This window comes from Mastigoproctus giganteus, chromosome 4 (genome assembly GCF_048544385.1).
Source record: "Mastigoproctus giganteus isolate SK-2022 chromosome 4, ASM4854438v1, whole genome shotgun sequence".
NCBI lineage: Eukaryota > Metazoa > Arthropoda > Arachnida > Uropygi > Thelyphonidae > Mastigoproctus > Mastigoproctus giganteus.
The window spans coordinates 12,581,208-12,602,439 of record NC_143578.1 but is presented as its reverse complement, the minus strand read 5'-3'; the positions used below and the strand labels follow the sequence as shown (position 1 = coordinate 12,602,439).

Genomic DNA, 21,232 nt, shown 5'->3' with positions numbered 1-21,232 from the left:
TAATTCAATGGAAAGGTTCGGTGAAACGCAAGTAGTTGCTCTTGACATCTCAAAGGCTTTTGATCGTGTTTGGCATAAAGGCTTCTAAACAAGCTTCCATCTTATGGTTTGCCAACTGTTTTTAGTAATTGGTTATCCAGTTTTCTCTCCGATCGCTCACTGAGGGTGATGGTAGATGGCTCTCTGTCTTCTAACTTCTCCACTAATGCGGGTGTCCCCCAAGGTTCAGTTCTTTGCCCCACTCTTTTCCTCTTGTATATTAATGACCTTCTTCCATTGACTGGAAATCCTATCCATAGTTTTGCCGATGATAGCACATTGCATTCCACTTTCCATTTTGAGAAACCTTGTCCTGCTCAATCAGTTCAACTTGTCGAAAATCGGCTACCAATTCCTTAAATGCCATTCTCCAGTGGAGCAAAGACAACTTAGTTGATTTCAACCCTTCTAAAACTCAGTCTTGTCTTATATCTCGCAAAAAGGATTCTTCTGCTCCTATGCTTATCTTTAGTGACACTCCGATTTCTAGGCAAAATGATATCTCTTTTGGGGATTACCCTGACTTCTAATCTCTCTTGGCACAAGCACATTACAAATATTGCTTCCTCTGCATCTAAAAAACTTGGTTTTCTCTTTCGCTCTCGGCACTACTTTTCTTCCAAACAGCTGCTCACTCTGTATAAATCACAAATCCGCCCTGTCATGGAATATTGTTCCCACATCTGGGGTGGTGCCCCCAAAACCTCTCTCAGGCTTCTTGATTCCATTCAGAAGAGGGCAGTTAGGTTAATTCATGATTCATCTCTAACAGAGTCTCTCCACTTGCTTTCTCATAGACGTACTGTTTCTGCTGCATGCCTCTTCTACAGATACTTCCATGGGCACTGTTCTTCTGAATTGGCTTCTATAATTCCCGCTCTCTCTTTCAAAACAGTCCAAACGCGTGCCGCCACCAGCCAACATCCATTTACTGTCCAACTTCAAACCCACAAAACCAACTTTTCATCTTCCTCATTTATTCATTCAACTGCCGTTTTCTGGAACAACCTTCCTTCATACGTATTTCCTGAAAATTACAATCTACAGAAGTTCAAGTTCAATGTCCACAAATATCTTCTTTCGTCTTCTCAACCTCCAACCCAAGCACGCTACTAAGTACTATAGGTTCTAATACCTCTCGTGTTTGGGGTTCACATAAAAAAAAAAAAAAAAAACCTACTGCCAGTTTTCAGCAAACTTCTCGAACGGATGATCTCCCATAGAATAGAAATCCACTACAATGACACTGGTGTCTCCTCGCCTAACCACTATGGTTTCCAGAAAGGACGCTCCATGGTAGATGAACTGGAAATAATCATTGAAGCTGCTACCAAATGCAACTCCAAATACTTTCTACTAATCTCCTTTGACTTTGCTGGTGCCTTCGATTCCAACTGGTGGCCCAGCGTCCTGGACAGGCTCCGGAGGGTGCAAGTCCCAGTAAACTTATATAGATGCATCAAGACTTATCTCCAGGACCAGTGAGTTGTTGTGTCTGCTCCCCACTGCAGTGTCTCATGACCAGTCTTCAGGGGATGCCCTCAGGGGTCTGTCCTGGGGCCTCTCCTCTGGAATCTGGTGCTGGATGATTTTTTAAACACCAAACTCAACAATGTACAGACCCAGGCCTATGCGGATGACCTGGTCATGCTCTTTTCTGCCAATAACAGAGCCCAACTGGAAATGACTGCCAAACAGCCCATCTCTATCCTTCAAGCTTGGGTAGATCATAACAACCTAAAGATCTCCCCGGAGAAAACCAATTCGATCCTACTAAAAGGTACCCTTGATCTGAGAAGAACACACCAAATCAAGGTCAATGGTGTTACAGTCAAACTAAAAACAGAGCTTAAATATCTAGGTTTGATCTTAGACAAAAACCTTTCCTTCACCCCTCATCTAGACCAACGCAGGATTACGATCAGGAAGTATGCTGCCCAAGTCTCAAGAGTTGCCCAAAAGGACTGGGGCTTGAAGAAGAGAACGCTCTCCCTCTTCTATAAGGCAGTCTTCATCCCGGTTATCGCTTATGCCTCTGGAGGCTGGTACAAGAAGGCCAATACAGTTGTAAACAGATTGCACTAGGAACTATCCAGTGCTCTCTTCTCCTCGCATGCCTGTCACACTGCCAGCACCCATGTGCTCCAGGTCCTCACTGGATCTGGAGATTGTTCGTCATGGGCTGCTCTACCAATTAGCCAAAGGCAGAACAGTTACCTGTGCCGATTTCACCACTGACCCAGCAAATAATAGAAACATTGAAAAGAAGAGACTTGATGAACATCTAACAGACACTTGGCAAGAAAGATGGCAGGCCTCAACTAAAGGCGCTGTCACCAAAAGATTCCTCCCAGATGTCAGGGCCTCTTAGCCCCCACACACCTGGCTGGTTTTCACCGGGACTCTATGCTACCTACCTTCTCACTGGACATGGCTCCTTCCAGAAAAAACTACATGACTTCGGAATTTCAGACTCACCCCGTTGCCACTGTGGAGAGGATCAGACATGGGAGCACCTTGCCCACAGCTGTGAAATCTACGAGGACTTCAAGAGGATCCTAATAACGAAACTACGATTCAACTATCAAAACCAAGAACACCTCACCCTACAGAATGAAGAAACTTACCGAGCCCTGGCTCAATTTGCAGTGGACCTATTTACCAGGCAGAAAGTGCTACCACCACCATTGAATCCGAATCAATAGGTCAAAACAACCATGGCTGCCAACAGTTGCTGCGCATCATTTGTTGTTATTGTTTGTTTGTTATTTGGTTTTTAGGAGCATTAGCAACTAAGACCATATTGCTCTGGGATATGCAGTGGTCATTCCCTGACCTTTAGGCATCCTCCGCATTTGGTGGTGACGGGCTCGAACCCCAGTCTAATCAAGGAGTGTGTGCTACGCACTGGTGCTCCTTCCCACCTGGCTACGGAGGCGACTTTGCTGCGCATCGCTGAGCCATGGATGCTAATGCCTTGGACCAACTTACACAAGACTTGACCAACAAACCATCTGGAGTACATAACCCAACTTGATCTCTCACATCTCGAGTAGTCATCTCCCCACCTGTTTGTGACAATACTAGCGGTGTAATCAAAGACACATACCTTGACAAATTCCTCATTATTGACTCCTGAACCAACTTCTCTCCACCAGACGTGCCACATCTCATCAAGAAGAGACTTAACATTGATCCCTGGACTTGACTATCCGATCTTGGACTCCCAGCTTAGACCTCCCCACTATTCGCTATCATGGAATACTGGACCAGCCTTCAGTCTGGATGTGACACAGACTCACCAAATGGAGTCCCAATGACAACACCTGGACTAGACCTTCCCAAACACGGGAAGGTCTGCCTCCCCTATCGAGGCAGTGTTAGGTGGGTCGGAAAACTGCTAGATTGGGGGGGTACAAGGACTAATAGATTAACAGTAGCCACTGACAGAGGTGAAAGTGATTCTTGCACTGCTTCTATTGGAATGAGCCGAAGCCTGGAAAATAAGATGCAGGATATTCCAGAGACTGCTGGGAATCATTGGGGTACAAATCAACACATAGGTTGTGTTAGGGTAGCTAAGAAAAAGAACAGCTGCATGTATACTTGCGTGTACACCAATGCTAGGAGTTTAGTAAATAAATTTGATGAATTTGAGGTATTGCTCAAAACATCAAAGACAGATATTGTAGGGATTTCAGAGACGTGGTGTCACACAGATATAAGGAATGCAGAACAGAAATTTGGGGAGTACAATGTCTACAGAAAGGATAGACAGGATAGGAAGGGAGGAGGGGTTATGCTATTAGTTAAGAAATACATAAAATCCAAGGAAGTGAAGCCAGTCGACATTGCTGGACAGTGCAGTGTCGAGTCAGTTTGGTGTGACATAAGCATTGGGAGATCAAAATTGAGAGTAGGAGTGTGCTATAGGCCTAATGACTCTGATGAGTATAATAAGAAACTGTACAGGGAAATAGAGTGGGCCAGTAAAAATATTGACTGGAATTTGTGGGTTGGTCACTCACACACTAGCAAGGCTTTTGTGGATTTATTGGATGATTGTTTTCTACATCAGCATGTTCGGGAGGCAACTAGAGGGAGTAATACTCTTGATTTGATTATCAGTAGTGATTCTTCATGCATTAAGAATCTGCAGGTAAATGAACCACAAGGTGGCAGTGACCACAGTGTGCTGAAATCGGATTTACTCAAAGAGGTAACTACCATTAGGGGTAAAGGGAAGGGTTATTCCTTTCGTAAAGGCGACTACAATGGACTGAGACAGCATTTAAATTCTATACAGTGGGACCAACTGATGATGTTACCAACAGCAAATTCAGAATGGGAAGCATTCAAAGAACTTATCTTGGAAGCTACTAGGCTTTACATACCAACTAAGAAATATTGTTCAAGGTTTAGGGCTAAGTGGATGTCAGATGAACTAAGGAGGCATATGGCAGAGAAGAAAAATGCAAGGGATTACATACAAATTAACACATGACACAGAAGCCTATGATAGATACAAGTTGATCTGTAACCAAGTTACAAAGGAGGTTAGGCAGGTGAAGGCAGATTACGAGAAATCCTTGGCAAGGGATGCGAAGAAAAACCGCAAAGAGTTCTTTACTTATGTAAACTCTAGAAGGAAGGGGATGAATCAGATTGGTCCACTTGATATCGATGGGTCAACTGTTGATGATCCTGCTCAGGTAGCTAACAAACTAAGTGAATATTTTGCATCGACATTCACACATGAGGAGTTATTCAGCGAGGGGAATGCCAGAGGTGTATTCAACTCTGGCAGTAAGCTAGAGAATCTTGTAATAACTGAGAGTAAAGTGGAGGAGAAATTGTTGAAGATAAACACAAGAAAGGCACCTGGGGTGGATGGGATCTATCCAGTTATATTAAAGGAGGCAGCAAAGGAAGTAAGCAAACCCTTAGCCATAATTATGAGAGCTTCCTTGGACTCAGGGGAGGTACCCATGGACTGGAGATGTGCAAATGTGACCCCAATTCACAAAGGAGGATCAAAGGCGGACACAAGTAATTATAGACCTGCGAGTTTAACTTCTGTTCCTGGAAAATTAATGGAGGCACTGGTTAAAGAAGCACTGCAGGATTGTTGTTGTTATTTGGTTTTTAGGAGCATTAGCAACTAAGGCCATATTGCTCCGGTGCGGTGGTCATTCCCTGACCTTTCCGCATGCTCCGTATTTGGTGGTGACAGGCTCGAACCCCGGTCTAATCAAGAAGCGTGTGCTACGCACTGCTGCTCCTTCCCACCTGGCTACGGAGGCGCGCACTGCAGGATCATCTAGACAAGACTTCAGTTATAGCTTGGACACAGCATGGTTTTGTTAAGGGGAAGTCTTGCCTGACCAATTTGATTGGATACTATGATGCAGTTACAAAAGAACTGGATGCAGGGAATAACTTTGATATTATATACTTGGATCTTAGAAAGGCTTTTGATACTGTTGCACAAATTGGAGCAGTGTGGCATTGGAGGCAAATTGCTGCTATGGATAAAGGGGTGGTTGAGGGGGAGAAGACAGAGAGTGGTAATCAATGGACACTGCTCATCGTGGACTAATGTTATTAGTGGAGTCCCTCAGGGTTCGGTATTGGGTCCTTTATTGTTTTCTGTATTTATAAATGATATTGATGATGGTATATCAAGCTTAATGTCCAAGTTCGCAGACGATACAAAGGTTGGCAGGGTTGTCAAGGACACTACTGACGCTATGCTGCTGCAACAGGATCTGGAAAGGTTGAGCAGATGGGCTGAGAGGTGGCAAATGAAGTTTAACATTGACAAATGTAAAGTACTACATATGGGGAAACAGCAACCCCAGAGCAACGTATCAACTTCGTGGTACTACACTGACAGTGGCAGAGAATGAAAGGGACCTGGGGGTGGTTGTGCAGGCAGATATGAAGTTCTCTGATCAGTGCAGACGGGCTGCAAGAGTAGCTCATGGTGTATTGTCAATGATATATAGGAATTTTTCTAGCAGGGACAAGGAGGTGATTATTCCCTTGTATAAGGCTTTGTTATTTGTTATTTGGTTTTTTTTTTTTTTAGGAGTATTAGCAACTAAGGCCATATTGCTCCGGGATATGCGGTGGTCATTCCCTGACCTTTCCGCATCCTCCGTATTTGGTGGTGACGGGCTCGAACCCCGGTCTAATCAAGAAGCGTGTGCTACGCACTGCTGCTCCTTCCCACCTGGCTACGGAGGCGCCTTGTATAAGGCAATGGTCAGGAAACACCTAGAGTACTGTATACAGGCATGGAGGCCTCATTTCAAGAAGGATGTAGAGCTGCTGGAACGAGTACAGAGAAGGGCAACAAGATTAGTGAATGGAACAAAGGGGTGCTCTTACGAAGAAAGGCTTAAGTTTTGCAAATTACAGTGTCTGGAGACTAGGCACCAGCGAGGTGATCTGATAGATGTGTACACAAAGCCTTGAATGGTTTGAGCATGCTCAATGCTGATGGGATTCTTCCTCTTGCTCAGAATAATCACCTGAGAGGGCATAAATTCAAATTGAGGAAAGACAGATGTAGGATAGATGTGCGGAAATTTGCCTTTAGCCAGCAGGTGGTTGGTAGGTGGAACAGACTTCCATCCCTTGTTGTGGAAGTTGATAGCCTAAATAAGTTTAAGGCTCAGCTGGACAGGTATTTCGAATGAACAGAGGGGTGAAGTGGAAGTGGTTATTTCTTATTTATTTGTTTTACTTTATTTTTTTTTGGCTGATGCTGCATAAGCTTGCTTTCTTGCATCAAATGCCTCTACTAATGCTAATACGATCCATCCACCATAGCAGCACTCACGCTGCAGGATTTCCACCAAGTTGTCGGATATTACTGACTGGCTGTACCTACCCTGCACTTGCGGGGTATCTCTCTCTCTCTCTTTTTTTTTGGGTGGTCTTTCTTGCATCAAATGCCTCTACTAATGCTAATACGATCCATCCACCATAGCAGCACTCACGCTGCCAGATTTCCACCAAGTTGTCGGATATTACTGACTGGCTGTACCTACCCTGCACTTGCGGGGTATCTCTCTCTCTCTCTCTTTTTTTTTTTTTTTTTTTGGGTGGTCTTCAACCCCCCCCCAACACCAACCCACTCTTCCCTCTGGTGAAGCATTGGGCATGCTACACGGTCAGCAGGGTCAATCTTCTCTATCAGCCTCTTTCTCTTGTTTTCTACCATCTGGCCTTTTATCCCCCTTTATTTTTCTCTTACACAATGCTTTTTTTTTGTTATTATTATTTTTTTAATTCATGTGGGGGTGGTTTTTCATCCACCCCACTCTTCCCTCTGGTGAGGCAGTGGGCATGCCACACTGTCAGTAGGGGCCATCTTCCCTGTAGGATAGATGTGCAGAAATTTGCCTTTAGCCAGCAGGTGGTTGGTAGGTGGAACAGACTTCCATCCCTTGTCGTGGAAGTTGATAGCCTAAATAAGTTTAAGGCTCAGCTGGACAGGTATTTCGAACGAACAGAGGGGTGAAGTGGAAGTGGTTATTTTTTATTTATTTATTTTACTTTTATTTTTTTTTGGCTGATGCTGAATAAGCTTGCTTTCTTGCATCAAATGCCTCTACCAATGCTAATGCTAACACGATCCATCCACCATAGCAGCACTCACGCTGCCGGATTTCCACCAAGTTGTCGGATATTACTGACTGGCTGTGCTAGCTGTACCTACCCTGCACTTGCGGGGTATCTCTCCCTCTCTCTCTCTTTTTTTTTTTTTTTGGGTGGGCTTCAACCCCCCCCCCCACACACACACCAACCCACTCTTCCCTTTGGTGAAGCATTGGGCATGCTACATGGTCAGCAGGGTCAATCTTCTCTATCAGCCTCTTTCTCTTGTTTCCTACCATCTGGCCTTTTATCCCCCTTTATTTTTCTCTTACACAATGCTTTTTTTTTTTTTGTTATTAATATTTTTTTGATTCATGTGGGGGTGGTTTTTCATCCATCCCACTCTTCCCTCTGGTGAGGCAGTGGGCATGCCACACTGTTAGTAGGGGCCATCTTCCCTGTCGGCCCCTTCCTTCTGCTTCCTACCTTCCAATCTTCTGCCTTCCTCCTTTACTTTTCTCTTACACAACGGGTTTTTTTTTTTTATATATGTGTGTATATATGTATACATATATATTACTTTTCTTACTTTTCTCTTACACAATGGTTTTTTTTTTTTTACACATGTATATATGTATATATATGTATATATGGCCCACAGGTCTAAATCTAAATACATAGCTCAGACGCAGCATGGTTTTGTTAAGGGCAGGTCTTGCCTGACCAATTTGATTGGATACTATGATGTAGTCACAAAAGAACTGGATGCAGGGAATAACTTTGATATTATATATTTGGATCTTAGAAAGGCTTTTGATACTGTTGCACATGGAAGACTGCTGCACAAATTGGAGCAGTGTGGCATTGGAGGCAAATTGCTGCTATGGATAAGGGGATGGTTGAGTGGCAGAAGACAGAGAGTGGTAATCAATGGACACTGCTCAACGTGGACTAATGTTATTAGTGGAGTTCCTCAGGGTTCAGTGTTGGGTCCGTTGTTGTTTTCGGTGTTTATGAATGATATTGATGATGGGATATCAAGTTTAATGTCCAAGTTTGCAGATGATACAAAGGTTGGCAGGGTTGTTAAGGACACTACTGACGCTATGCTGCTGCAACAGGATCTGGAAAGGTTGAACAGATGGGCTGAGAGGTGGCAAATGAAGTTTAACATTGACAAATGTAAAGTACTACATATGGGAAACAGTAACCCCAGAGCAACGTATCAACTCTGCGGTACTACACTGACAGTGGTGGAGAATGAAAAGGACCTGGGGGTAATTGTGCAGGCAGATATGAAGTTCTCTGAGCAGTGCAGACGAGCTGCAAGAGTAGCTCATGGTGTCTTGTCAATGATATACAGGAATTTTTCTAGCAGGGATAAGGAGGTGATTATTCCCTTGTATAAGGCAATGGTTAGGCCACATCTTGAGTACTGTATACAGGTCTGGAGGCCTCATTTCAAGAAGGATGTAGAGCTGCTGGAACGGGTACAGAGAAGGGCAACAAGATTAGTGAATGGAACAAAGGGTTGCTCTTACGAAGAAAGGCTTAAGTTTTGCAAATTACAGAGTCTGGAGACTAGGCACCGGCGAGGTGATCTAATAGAGGTGTATAAGGCTTTGAATGGTTTGAGCATGCTCAATGCCAATGGGATTCTTCATCTTGCTCAGAATAATCACCTCAGAGGGCATAAATTCAAATTGAGGAAGGACGGATGTCGGATAGATGTGCGGAAATTTGCCTTTGGCCAGCGGGTGGTTGGTTGGTGGAACCGACTTCCATCACTTGTTGTTGAAGTTGATAGCCTAAACAAATTTAAAGCTCAACTGGACAGGTATTTCGAACGAACGGAGGGGTGAAATGGGAGTGGTGTGTGTGTTTTTTTTTTTTTTTTTTTGGCTGATGCTGAATAAGCTTGCTTTCTTGCATCATATGCCTCTGCTAATGCTAATGCTAATACATCAAAATTATTGCCCGACCTATTTGGCCCTAGAAAAAAGTTATCAGAGAACAACCCTACGCTCTTAAAATTACTACCATTGCTCAAGAAACAGCGATCATCTGGACATCGCTGTTTCTTGAAATCCCAGGAAAGTAGGTGGCAGGACCCACCAGAGTACTCTAGCATCAGTGGTACACTTGGTCAGCCTCCCCATGGCACGGTCTGGTAATGTCAGGTCCCACTAGGGGCTTGGCAGCTAATAGACCGGAGGAACAAAGGGCACATGACCCCTACACACCTTCAAATCTCTGGCCCGATACAGTGTACATCCGCAGAGGTGGGAGAAATCCCAGTAGCCATTAGACACTAACATACCTTACCTTACACTTTCTGACATGATCAACTAGCTTTTGTAATAACTCACTTAAATAAAATTCAGAAGATCCTGACTCAAACCAATTGTTTATTGCAGCCATTATAGCATTATCACTGACAAATTTCTGTCCTTTCAAATCTTTTTTTTTTTTTTTGAGGGTTGGAAATTGCAGCCATAGCCAATCCACTCAGGATAGAGACCTCTTCAACACCCCAAGGGGCTCACATCTGGTGAGTATGGGCTTGGCACACCCAGGGTCCTGAGCTGGGTATCATCATTCTTCTCTTTCTTGGTGATTCCTTTCTACTTCTAATTCTTGTTCTCTCTCTCTCAGGGTAATTCAGAAAAATTTTTTGGCTGGTGCAACATAAGCCTCAGGCTTCCTTGCACCATATAGCTAATAATAATAATAATAATAACCTTGATATGTACGAAGAATTATGATTAATTATCAGATTTCTGCTTGCCCAGTTTTAATGAAATTTGTAACAGCTTAATGAATGAGCACAAATTTTTTTTGACATTCCATTCATTAGGACAGTGGTTCTCAAACTTTTTTTGTCGCGGAATCCCTATACGCTGTTTCAAAAATTACGGAACCCTAACTATATATATAGTTATTATATTAAAAAAAAAAATTATTTGGATAAAAATGTTTTACAACCATGCTGCTGGTACAGTGACGTCACAGTCAGTAGACGATGGGCCGCCTACAATAATTTTTAATGTATTTACGCACATTTCCTCAGCTGTCTTGTCAAATTTTTCTCCATTACCTCTCAATTTATTAAAATTGATCTTACTTATTTTGCAGTACATATTTCAGATTCCATAACGAAACGTATTTCATGCATTTAAATAATGAATAACGTAATTTTTTTGTATTTTTCTTGAGTAACTTTTTACATAACTTAAATTCTTTCATTTTTTTAAAATAGCTACCCATTTTTATGAAACAAGAAAGATATAAGGGGCACCTTGTCTCGCGGAACCCCTGAATTTTATCATGGAACACTGGGGTTCGCGGAACACACTTTGGGAACCGCTGCATTAGGAGGAGTGTTTATTATATGCAGGCAGACAAATGGATGGGTGTGAATATATGGTGAAGTTTAGAGAGGTTTCACATAATTATGCATGTTTAGGTGTTTGGTTATAGAGGTGCTTTACACCTCTATAACCAAACACCTAAAAATGGGGTCAAAGAAACTGCTCAATATATTAATAAGAAATCTGCTTTTCTTTGTGACTGACTTATTTCATCAAGTTCTTGTGTAAGCAATTCCTATATTTAAAACTAAATCAAAATTAACTCATATCAAAAGAACTTTGACATTCATTCTTAGGGAATAAAAAAAGCACCAACTGTTTTCATAGGACTATTTCTCACAATTAGAAATGATTTTTCAATGAATTTCGTGTATAATTGAATTATATTCCATTCTTGACAAAAAAATTAATTTTAATTTAGCTGTATTTCAGATCAGTTATCTCCAGAAAATACTATACATCCAACAACATCATATGGAAAAACAAAAATTTTAAATACTTTATGGATATTTCTTCAAATCTAGGTCTGAATGCCAGTGTTTTCACAGGATCTAAATATTTTATTAAATTCTTATTTTAAATGAAACAGAATTGTTAGTTGTGGAAAATACATTGGGTCAAATTTCTGAAGTTGTCTTTCCTAATATTTCAAGTGGAACATCAACTTATTACATATCATCAAATCTATAATATTAATAATGTGTACTGTTTTCTCCTTGAAGCGTTTACTTCAATATATTTGGTTATTATAAGGCCCAACACACCAATTAGAATCAAATAATTATGAGGTAGACGTTCTATATAAGTCAAGTAAGCTCCAAAAATAATTGCAGACACTTTCTCTAATTAACCATCTCATGTTATATCAAAAACATCTCCATATTCCAAAACTAACTTGTTCAAATATCCTTGAAATTAACAATGCTTAAATGCCATCAAATAGGATTCAATAATAAAATCCAAGTTAAATTTTGAGCAAAGTTTTCTAATGATTAATGCAACAAAAAATGGACAACTTAAAACAATCAATGTTTAAGATGTCACACTTTTGTACGAGAAGTGTTAGAGACCTATTGTATTTCCTACCTCACTTATACATCACCATCATGGCAAGTCCAAATACTTTATCTGGAGAGCAATATATACATGTATATATCACAAGTACTTGAAATATTTCTGATCTAGCATACATTTCATTATTTTAAAATAAAATAAACATAATATTAAATTACAAGCATTAATATGCATGAAACCCAATTTTTTTTAGACAAATCAGGAGTGGTGACTGTTCTGGGGGGGGGGGGGGAGAAAAAGCACAAAGTTGTACAAAATTAATTTAATTTTTCAACTTCATTTTCCACTAAATTTCCAAGTGCGACAGTAATGTCAGAAAACTAAACTCTCAGCAAAAGAATCAAAATTGCTCTCAGGGTGATGGGTCTAACATCACAAATCAATGTCAGTTATACTTCGTTAGCTAGTCTCAAAAAATGCTGGTTACCTCCAAGTGTTACATATGAAATAACTAGCATTTCATAATTAGAAGTCTATGCAACTATGAAAAGTATTTGACCATTTCATTGTAAGTCTGACTTGCAAACATGCCTATTTTTACTAAATGGATAAAAGTGCAGTTACCTTTATGTCAATCAATTATGTAAATTCATTTTTATATATAGCTTCAATTATTTCACAAAATGAAACATTTCTTTCAAATTCCATTAAGTTCATTTTAAATTTCTTGAAATTATTCAATCTTAATTCTTTTGAATTGATTTTGAATAATTTAAACAAATGCCTTACTCTAAAATTTTTATTTGTATACATCAGTTACATATACAATATGCATGTACAAAATAAATACGATCTGTATAATAAAATAATGGTAGTTAAATTACTCACTAATTATAATGAATGGGAAGAAGACATTAGACCAACTCTTATAATTGCATAAAGAATAATTTTAAGAAAATGAAACTGCACATTATATCATTAAACTTACCCCAGCAGCAAAACCCAAACTTCCATCTAGAATTCGTCTCTGAAATATTAAAAAAATAGCAGCCATTATTTTTTTTTTTTGGTAGAGCATTTTCAGTGACATTTTATTTCTAATGTTTATTATGTATAAAGAAGCATTTTATGAATAAAAAATGTAAATAAGAATTTCACTTTTGAGTAAAGGAACAATATGACCAATACCTTCAAGTACATAACATACCATTTGTCTGTCAACACTGCTTCATACATTGAAATCTGCCAATGAACAATGCAGTTATTTATACAACCATTTCATTTTGGCATGCGGGATTAAATTCAAACTGCAGCATTTTAGAGATTGGTAATGGCAATTACTCTTAAAGCACAAAACAGATGATCAAAGAATATAGAAGGAAATATTTTCCTGAACTGTCCTCTTTTAAATGAAAATTAGAAATAATTTTATTAACTGATCTCCATTTTCTTAAACTAACCAGACATAGCTGTATCATTTAGATAAATTAGGTGAGGAGGAAAGTAAGAAAAGTAAGTACAAGGAAAAATGGGCAACTCACCAGAAACATCAGTAAACTTCAGTAAACTCAGGTAAACTTGATACATAGTTTTGTTTTTATTTTATACAATAAACTGTTGAAATAACTGCACCCTAAATAACAGAACATTCGAGTTAATGGCACATTGAGATCAGATGTTTACATACAGCGCAGATGTCTTGCAGTGCGGAAAAAACGACAACGGCAAGTCACATGATTACTGTTGTTATTTGGTTTTTAGGAGCATTAGCAACTAAGGCCATATTGCTCCAGGGATATGCGGTGGTCATTCCCTGACCTTTCCGCATCCTCCATATTTGGTGGTCACGAACTCGAACCCCAGTCTAATCAAGAAGGGTGTGCTACACACTGCTGCTCCTGCCCACCTGGCTACGGAGGCGGCCCGTGATTACTGTATTTGTTTATATTCGCCATTCTAAAAGTGAATTCTGTAGTGATATCATGGATTATACTGTTGTTTTATTTTTATTTTAAATTAAAAACCCTTCGCTATGGCTCCTAAAATTAATAAACCTCATACAGAGCAGAAAAGAAGAATAACATTAAAGCTTAGTGACAAATGTGATATAATCCAAACTATTTCATTAGGGTCACCCGGAAAGTTAATTCATATACCCATGTGTATTGTGCCTGTAAATTGCATGTGTTCTCGGGTCGATTTGCCTGTTTTGTTGGATGAAAAACCCGTATCTGGGGAAAAAGCCTTGCTATCTACTCCTGAGACCGACTAACTCAACCACAGAGTGAAAAAAGCCCATACAACTTCCTCATGTCACCGACAGGATTTGAATCAGGAGCATTTCTGTCAGGTGTGGGGAGGACAGTGACGATACCACTGTGCTACCCGCACAGACTAAACTTGATATAATAAAGAAAATAGAATGGGGCATATTAATGGCAGAATATAACATTGGATCATCGACATGTTTATGTTTTTTATGTGCAATTAATAAAATTGCATTAATATTAGTAATGGCCGCATGGTGTAAGAAAGCCTATGGCTTATGCTGCACCAGCCAAAAAAAAAAAAAAAAACCGATTAAAACAATGATAAAAAAAATAAATAATAATAATAATTATTTACGTTATTTACGTTAATAATTACGTTAGGGCCTACCTTAACACCGAGCTACACAAGCACTGGATCGGACATGCTAGAGAAAGGGACGAATGTTTCTTGAAATGGCCACCGAGACCACAGGACTTAATGCCATGTGATTTCTTCTTGTGGGGCTACATAAAGGATTGTGTTTATGTACCACCTTTGCCACATGACATACAGGAACTAAAACAGAGAATTCAAGAAGCTACCACCATGGTCACACAGGATATGCTGTACAGGGTGTGTCAAGAGTTCGATTACCATGTGGATATTTGCCGTGTCGTAGATGGTTCCCACATTGAATCGTTGTGAAGTGATGTGATGTAAAAAAAAAACTGATATTTTCTCTTTCACAAGGTATGTATATGACACTGATATCTGTCCTAGTATTTGTGCAATAAGTCACTGAAAGTGTTCTCACCATTTATAAACACCCTGTATATTAAAAATAAAACTTTCTAGATAACAGAAAAATTGAAATAACGGCACCTTGAATCCCCGAAGATGCCACTGCATTAAAGTGTAAAAGCAAAAGTATCAGTTCTTCACTAAGTATGTCATATTGCTCCTATTTCTACCTAAGCCACAAACAGGAACATTAGCAAATTTTATTGATATCGATAAACTTGGAACTGAGACTGCCATTTTAATATAGAGTTTGGCTTTTAAGGTTATACAGTTTGTTTATAGTTTTTTTTTTTTTTTTGTCATTGTTGTGAATGGCACTGAAGAAATAAAAGTACATGGTAATTCCACTGCATGAAAGCCATATCAACAAAATTCAAGGATATGGGGTTGGTGGGGACCATTTTGAATGATATGCATTGAACATGTTTCCAACTTCTAACTGACTATGACTTTCACATAGCAAAATGCAGTAAACCATCACAAAGAGTCTGATGAAGCAATAATAACAGCATTGCTTGGATGATTTGCAGTTGACCCAAACAAATCTCTGTGCCACATTTATAGAGAAATTGGGTTATCAAAATCTAGTATTCACTGCACCTGGAAGAGAAATCAATGGCATCCTTAAAAACTAAATTCTTCAGGTATCAAGTAAAGATGATCATAGTAGATACATGAAGTTTTGGAAGTGTTGTTGTTATTTGGTTTTTTAGGAGCATTAGCAACTAAGACCATATTGCTCCGGGAATATGCGGTGGTCATTCCCTGACCTGTCAGCATCCTCCGTATTTGGTGGTCACGGGCTCGAACCCTGGTCTGATCAAGAAGTGTGTGCTACGCACTGTTGCTCCTGCCCACCTGGCTACGGAGGTGCCAATCCTTGGGGAACCCCACTTCTTACATCAACCCAATCTGAGGAATAGCCATTTATCACAACCCTCTGCCTCCTGCCCTGAAGCCATCCTGCTATCCATCTAAGGATTTTCCCAGTGATTCCAACCTGTTCCAGCTTATAAAGCAACTGCTCATGTGGGACTGAGTCAAAAGCTTTGCTGAAATCTAAATAAACAATGTCGAAATTATTCCCTAAATCCAGCTCGTGAGTGACCATTTCAAAATAGCGAACCAGATTTGTTAAACATGATTTTCCCTTTACAAAACCATGCTGAGTATCCTTGAGAATTTCAATTCGATCCAAATGATCCTGAATTCCACCCTTGATCATTGCCTCCATGATTTTCCCTACCACTGAAGTCAGACTGACAGGTCGATAATTTCCCACTTCACTCTTAGAGCCACCCTTAGAGTAACAGCTTCAACAGAAGGAAGAATGCCATTCACATTCAGCTTCACTCTTAGAGTAAGCTGAATGTGAATGGCATTCTTCCTCCTGTTGAGACTATGCACATGAAGGGGCATAAATTTAAGTTGATGAAGGTTGGTTTCAGGATAGATGTTTGTTGTTTGTTTGTTATTTGGTTTTTAGGAGCATTAGCAACTAAGGCCATATTGCTCTGGGGATATGCGGTGGTCATTCTCTGACCTTTCCGCATCCTCCGTATTTGGTGGGCACGGGCTCAAACCCTAGTCTAATCAAGAAGTGTGTGCTACGCACTGCTGCTCCTGCCCACGGAGGCGCCTCAGGATAGATGTAGAGAGAAGTTTGCCTTATCTACAATCAACCAGCGAGTGGTTGATCGTTGGAATGGGTTTCCATCTGCTGTTGTGGAAGTGGATGGTTTAAATAAATTCAATGAAAAACTTAGGCAAATTCTTGGAGGGTAAGGGGGTGTGTGTGTTTGTGTGTGTTGGCTGATGCTATATAAGCTTGCTTTCTGCCATCATTTGCCACTGCAACTACAACATCGCTGAAAATAATCTTTTCTACCTAATAGGAGATGGGAAAAGTACAATTATGTCAATAGTTGACAAGTATACAAGGTAGATTAAATTTGTTAAAAAAAAATAACCTAAAATATCTATATTTTAGAGCAGGTAGTTTTTTGATTACATGGAGTGATAGCCATAATCTGATGATTTCCATAATCAATTATTTCAATTATCAGAAAAATTGATTATGGAAATCATTTGAAATGAAAAAAAAAAAAAAAAAAAAATTACAGTGAAAGGAATCTAACTGATAACGTCAGTTAGATTCCTTAACACTACACTCATTTTCAGATTGAAATAAGAAAAGTGACCTAAACTCTCTGAGACAATGTTTATCTCCTTTATGGCATGCTTTCAAGCTGAATTTGTTAAATAAACTATCAAAAGATAAATAATAGCATAAAATTAAAAATATATAATGGAATTAACAAGGATTTCATTTAACAGATCATAATTGTGTCAGAAACACAAGGTTCCAGCATCCAAAAAAAAAAAAATTATAAAATAAAATAAAATAAGAAACAGCATATTTTGTAAATATGCCAGTTTTGGACTGCAACATAGGCAAATTTGCAGGAACCATCAATTTTGTCAGATCTGTCTGTGTAAACCTGTAACTGTCTAATAAAGGTAAAAATTCAGGGGTAAACCCAGTGATATTATAAGTTTAAACAGCCATAATATTTTAATAATTTCAGTCTTATTTCCTGCCATATAATTAGTCCCAATGGATATATTTAAAAAAAAAAAAAAAAAAATTGTACTGGCATAATGGTTCACATTTATAAATACAACTGTTTTCTATAAAACAAATTAGTGATTTTCTCCAACTTCAAATGCTATTTCTTGAAGTACAATAAAATGACCTTTTCATAATACATTAAGAATATACTTCATTAATATAATTTAAGTTACGGGAACTGAAGTGATACTTAAAACAGTGCTATGATACATTATATTTATTTCTGACACTACAAAATATGGTGCATGCTGGAACCACTGAAAAAAATAGTTTGCCAGGAGCACTTCTTTGAGAATATTTTTAACTTTAATCTCAGTTGTAATATTGTTCCCTAAAATTGTTTTCTGAGAATGATATTTACAAAAAAAAAAAAAAAATGTGTATGTGTATATATATAAATTGCAGCCATAGCCAATACACTCAGGATGGAGACCTCTTCAACACCCCCAGGGGCTCACATCTGGTGAGTATGGGCTTGCACACCCAGGGTTCTGAGCTGGATATCATCATTCTTCTCTTTCTTGGTGATTCCCATCTACTTCTGACACTCTCTCTCTCTCAGGGTGACTCAGAAATTTTTTTTTGGCTGGTGCAGCATAAGCCTTAGGCTTCCTTGTACTATGTGGCTAGTAATAATAATAATAACAACAAGTCATTTTGAGGGAAATGGCCCATAGCCACACTGGCCCAGTGCAGGTTGGCAAATCGACCATATTTAGCAGTCAGGGGCTTGAACCCTAGTCTACTCAAAGAGCACATGCTACTGCACTCCCAATCCTGATCAATTGGCTATGGAGGCCTTTAATATACATACAGGGTGATTCAAAAAAGAACTGAACACTTTCAAATATTGGTCTGGGATGAATTAGACTACAGGATTGATGTGTGCCGTGTGACACGAGGGGTGCATATTTGGCATTTGTAAAAGTATAGAAATAACTGTGATAGTTCCTTCACAAATTGATTTTGACTACACGTTCATATATAATCTAGTTACTGAGTAATACATTTTTGAAAGTGTTCATTTCTTTTTCAATCACCCTATATATATATATATATATATATATATATATATATATATAATCGATTTTGCAACATGTATATATATTTTAAATATCATTCTCAAAAAAAAAAAAAAAAAAATTAGAACTTTGTGGTTGTAACGGAGATGAAAAAGTTAAAAAGTATCTTTAATACAATGAAAATAAGTAAATCATTACATATATATATATATATAAGCATAATTTGAAGATATATATATATCTTCAAATTATGCCATTACTTTCGCATTTTGTATTACCAAATATTGACATAAAATAAAATAGCTGGAATAAATTTTCAAGAAGCAATGTACAATTTCGTTTCTTTAATCCAGAATGTAACTTTTTTTAATTTATAAAAAAAAAAAATAATAAATTATTCGTATAAAATTTTTCTCTATTATTTAATTAACCGGGATATTTCTTCAGTATAAAAAGTTAAAAGATGCTTTAGCAACATTAACAGTGTAAAAAAAAAAAAAAATTCACTTGATGAAAGTTATCTCGGTGCTCTTTGCGGATACAAATTCTATGGACTCTTCTTGGAAGAGACAGCCTCTTTCCATTTGAACGTAGCCGCCTGTTTTATATCCCCCACGGTGGGTTCAAATTCTTCTAATCACTGGTATTTACAGATTCGTAGAATTTTCAACATCGAATTCCTATTGTAGAGTAAGTACGCAGAAACAACAACAACAAAAATAAACTTTTGTTCGTAGACTGCCTACATTTTGCAGCCAGTAACCGGGGACGAATTCAAGAAAAAGAAGCCACTTCCTCTTGAAGTGTATCCATAATCTGGAGAATAACCTTTATGATTACATTACGTATGTTTAATAGGTTAAAATGCAGGCTAATATTTACGATTATGTATATTTAATTTCCTTTACATCAATTATGCTGTTCTGATACTTACCTCATCTTGTTTTTTTTTCATCACATACTTGAAAGTAAGAAAGCCAAATTACCTGATTTGAAGTAAAAACAAACACCAATCCAGCCCCAGCAGCTGTCAAACCCCAAGTAACCAGCGTCCCTAGAAATGTCTGAATTATTGGCGGAAATCCTTGTATCATGACTAATGATTGTCCTATTAATAATATTATGTTGCTAGAGGAAAAGATGCACTTGACAACTACATGAAATTATTTATTTTATATTAAAAACCTTAAAACAAGCGTCAACATTTAACTCGTTACTACGAATCACCTGACAATCTACCTATACAACAGGTGAGCAGTTGCAAAGACAGTTAACAAATGCGGGTGCCGTCAGGTAACAAACGCTAGACAACCAACAGCGCCACAACATTTTCGAAACCATTCCCCGAATTGTTGAAAATACAAGAAAAAAAATAAATAAATAAAATAATAATAAATATTTATATTCATAAATGTTTATATTAATGTTTATAATTATAAATGTTAATAATAATAATATCAATGTTTCTATGTTTATATAGTAGTTTTCACTTCTCGCAGAACCTACATTATGCTGACCTATTTTAATTTACATATAACACTGAGTGATCACTAAATTATGACCACCTACCTACTTCGACTACCTACTTCGTAGGTCCTCATTTTGACCTCAATAAGCAGCTATCCGACGTGACATTGATTCAATAAGAAGTCGGAGGCTTTCAGGAGGTACGGCCAACTAAGCTTTGTGTAATGCAGTCAGCAATACAGGTGTGGATGTGATTGGTGTATCCAAACCCCTGATATGCCTTTCCATAGTGTCCAACAAGTGCTCTCTGGGATTCATACCGGCGAGAGTCCGGAGGCCAATCGATATGCTAAAATTCAGAACTGTGTTCCTCAAACCATTCCTGCACAAGTGCCCGATGACTCGGCGCATTGTCAGTACACAGTCAGCAAGCAGTTGACAATAGTGGAGACCACTGTCTGCGGGGGTAGAACAGTGGTATCGTCACCGTCCTCCCCCACACCGGGTGGAAAAGGCCGGGTTCGAATCCCATCGATGACGCGAGGAACTTTAATGGGCTTTTTTTCACTCCGTGGCTGAGTTATTCGGTCTCAGGTGTAGATAGCAAGATTTTTTTTCACCAGAATCTGGAGTTTTTTTGTCCAGCAAAACAGGCAAATTGACCGTAGAACACGCGTAATTAGCAGACATAAGACACACAGCACGGCAGATGAATTTAATTATTCGGGTGGCCTAAAAATAATAGTATAGTGGAGACCACTGAGAAGTTGTTCCATATGCACCAGGGATTGTAGTTCCTGCCAGTGAAATATTCCCCACACCATACAACCGCCTCCACAGGCCTGAACTTTTGATACCATGCATGATGGATCAAGAGATCATGTTGATGCCAAATCCGTACACGACCATCCACGGTGTGGAGTAAATAAAGTGACTCATCCGACCAGCACACCTTCTTCTAGTTTTCTAGCGTCCAACTTGCATGCTCTTCGCACCAGGCGAATTTTTTACTCCGATGAACCTTGGTC

The 21,232-nt window shown here is 39.0% G+C and overlaps 1 protein-coding gene across 2 annotated transcripts in view; it reads right to left on the bottom strand.

The window, feature by feature from the left end:
* Zip48C (Zinc/iron regulated transporter-related protein 48C) overlaps positions 1-19,994 on the bottom strand; it is a 306,574-nt gene extending 286,580 nt beyond the window's left edge. For both annotated transcript variants that reach the window (XM_090371366.1, XM_090371368.1), the window contains exons 1-2: positions 19,724-19,994; positions 13,021-13,059 (exon numbers count right to left, since the gene is read on the bottom strand). In XM_090371366.1, coding sequence (XP_090227492.1) covers positions 13,021-13,059; positions 19,724-19,831 — 147 coding nt within the window. In that variant the 5' untranslated portion in view covers positions 19,832-19,994. The remainder of the gene's footprint in view (positions 1-13,020; positions 13,060-19,723) is intronic.
* Between the last annotated feature and the right edge of the window lie 1,238 nt (positions 19,995-21,232).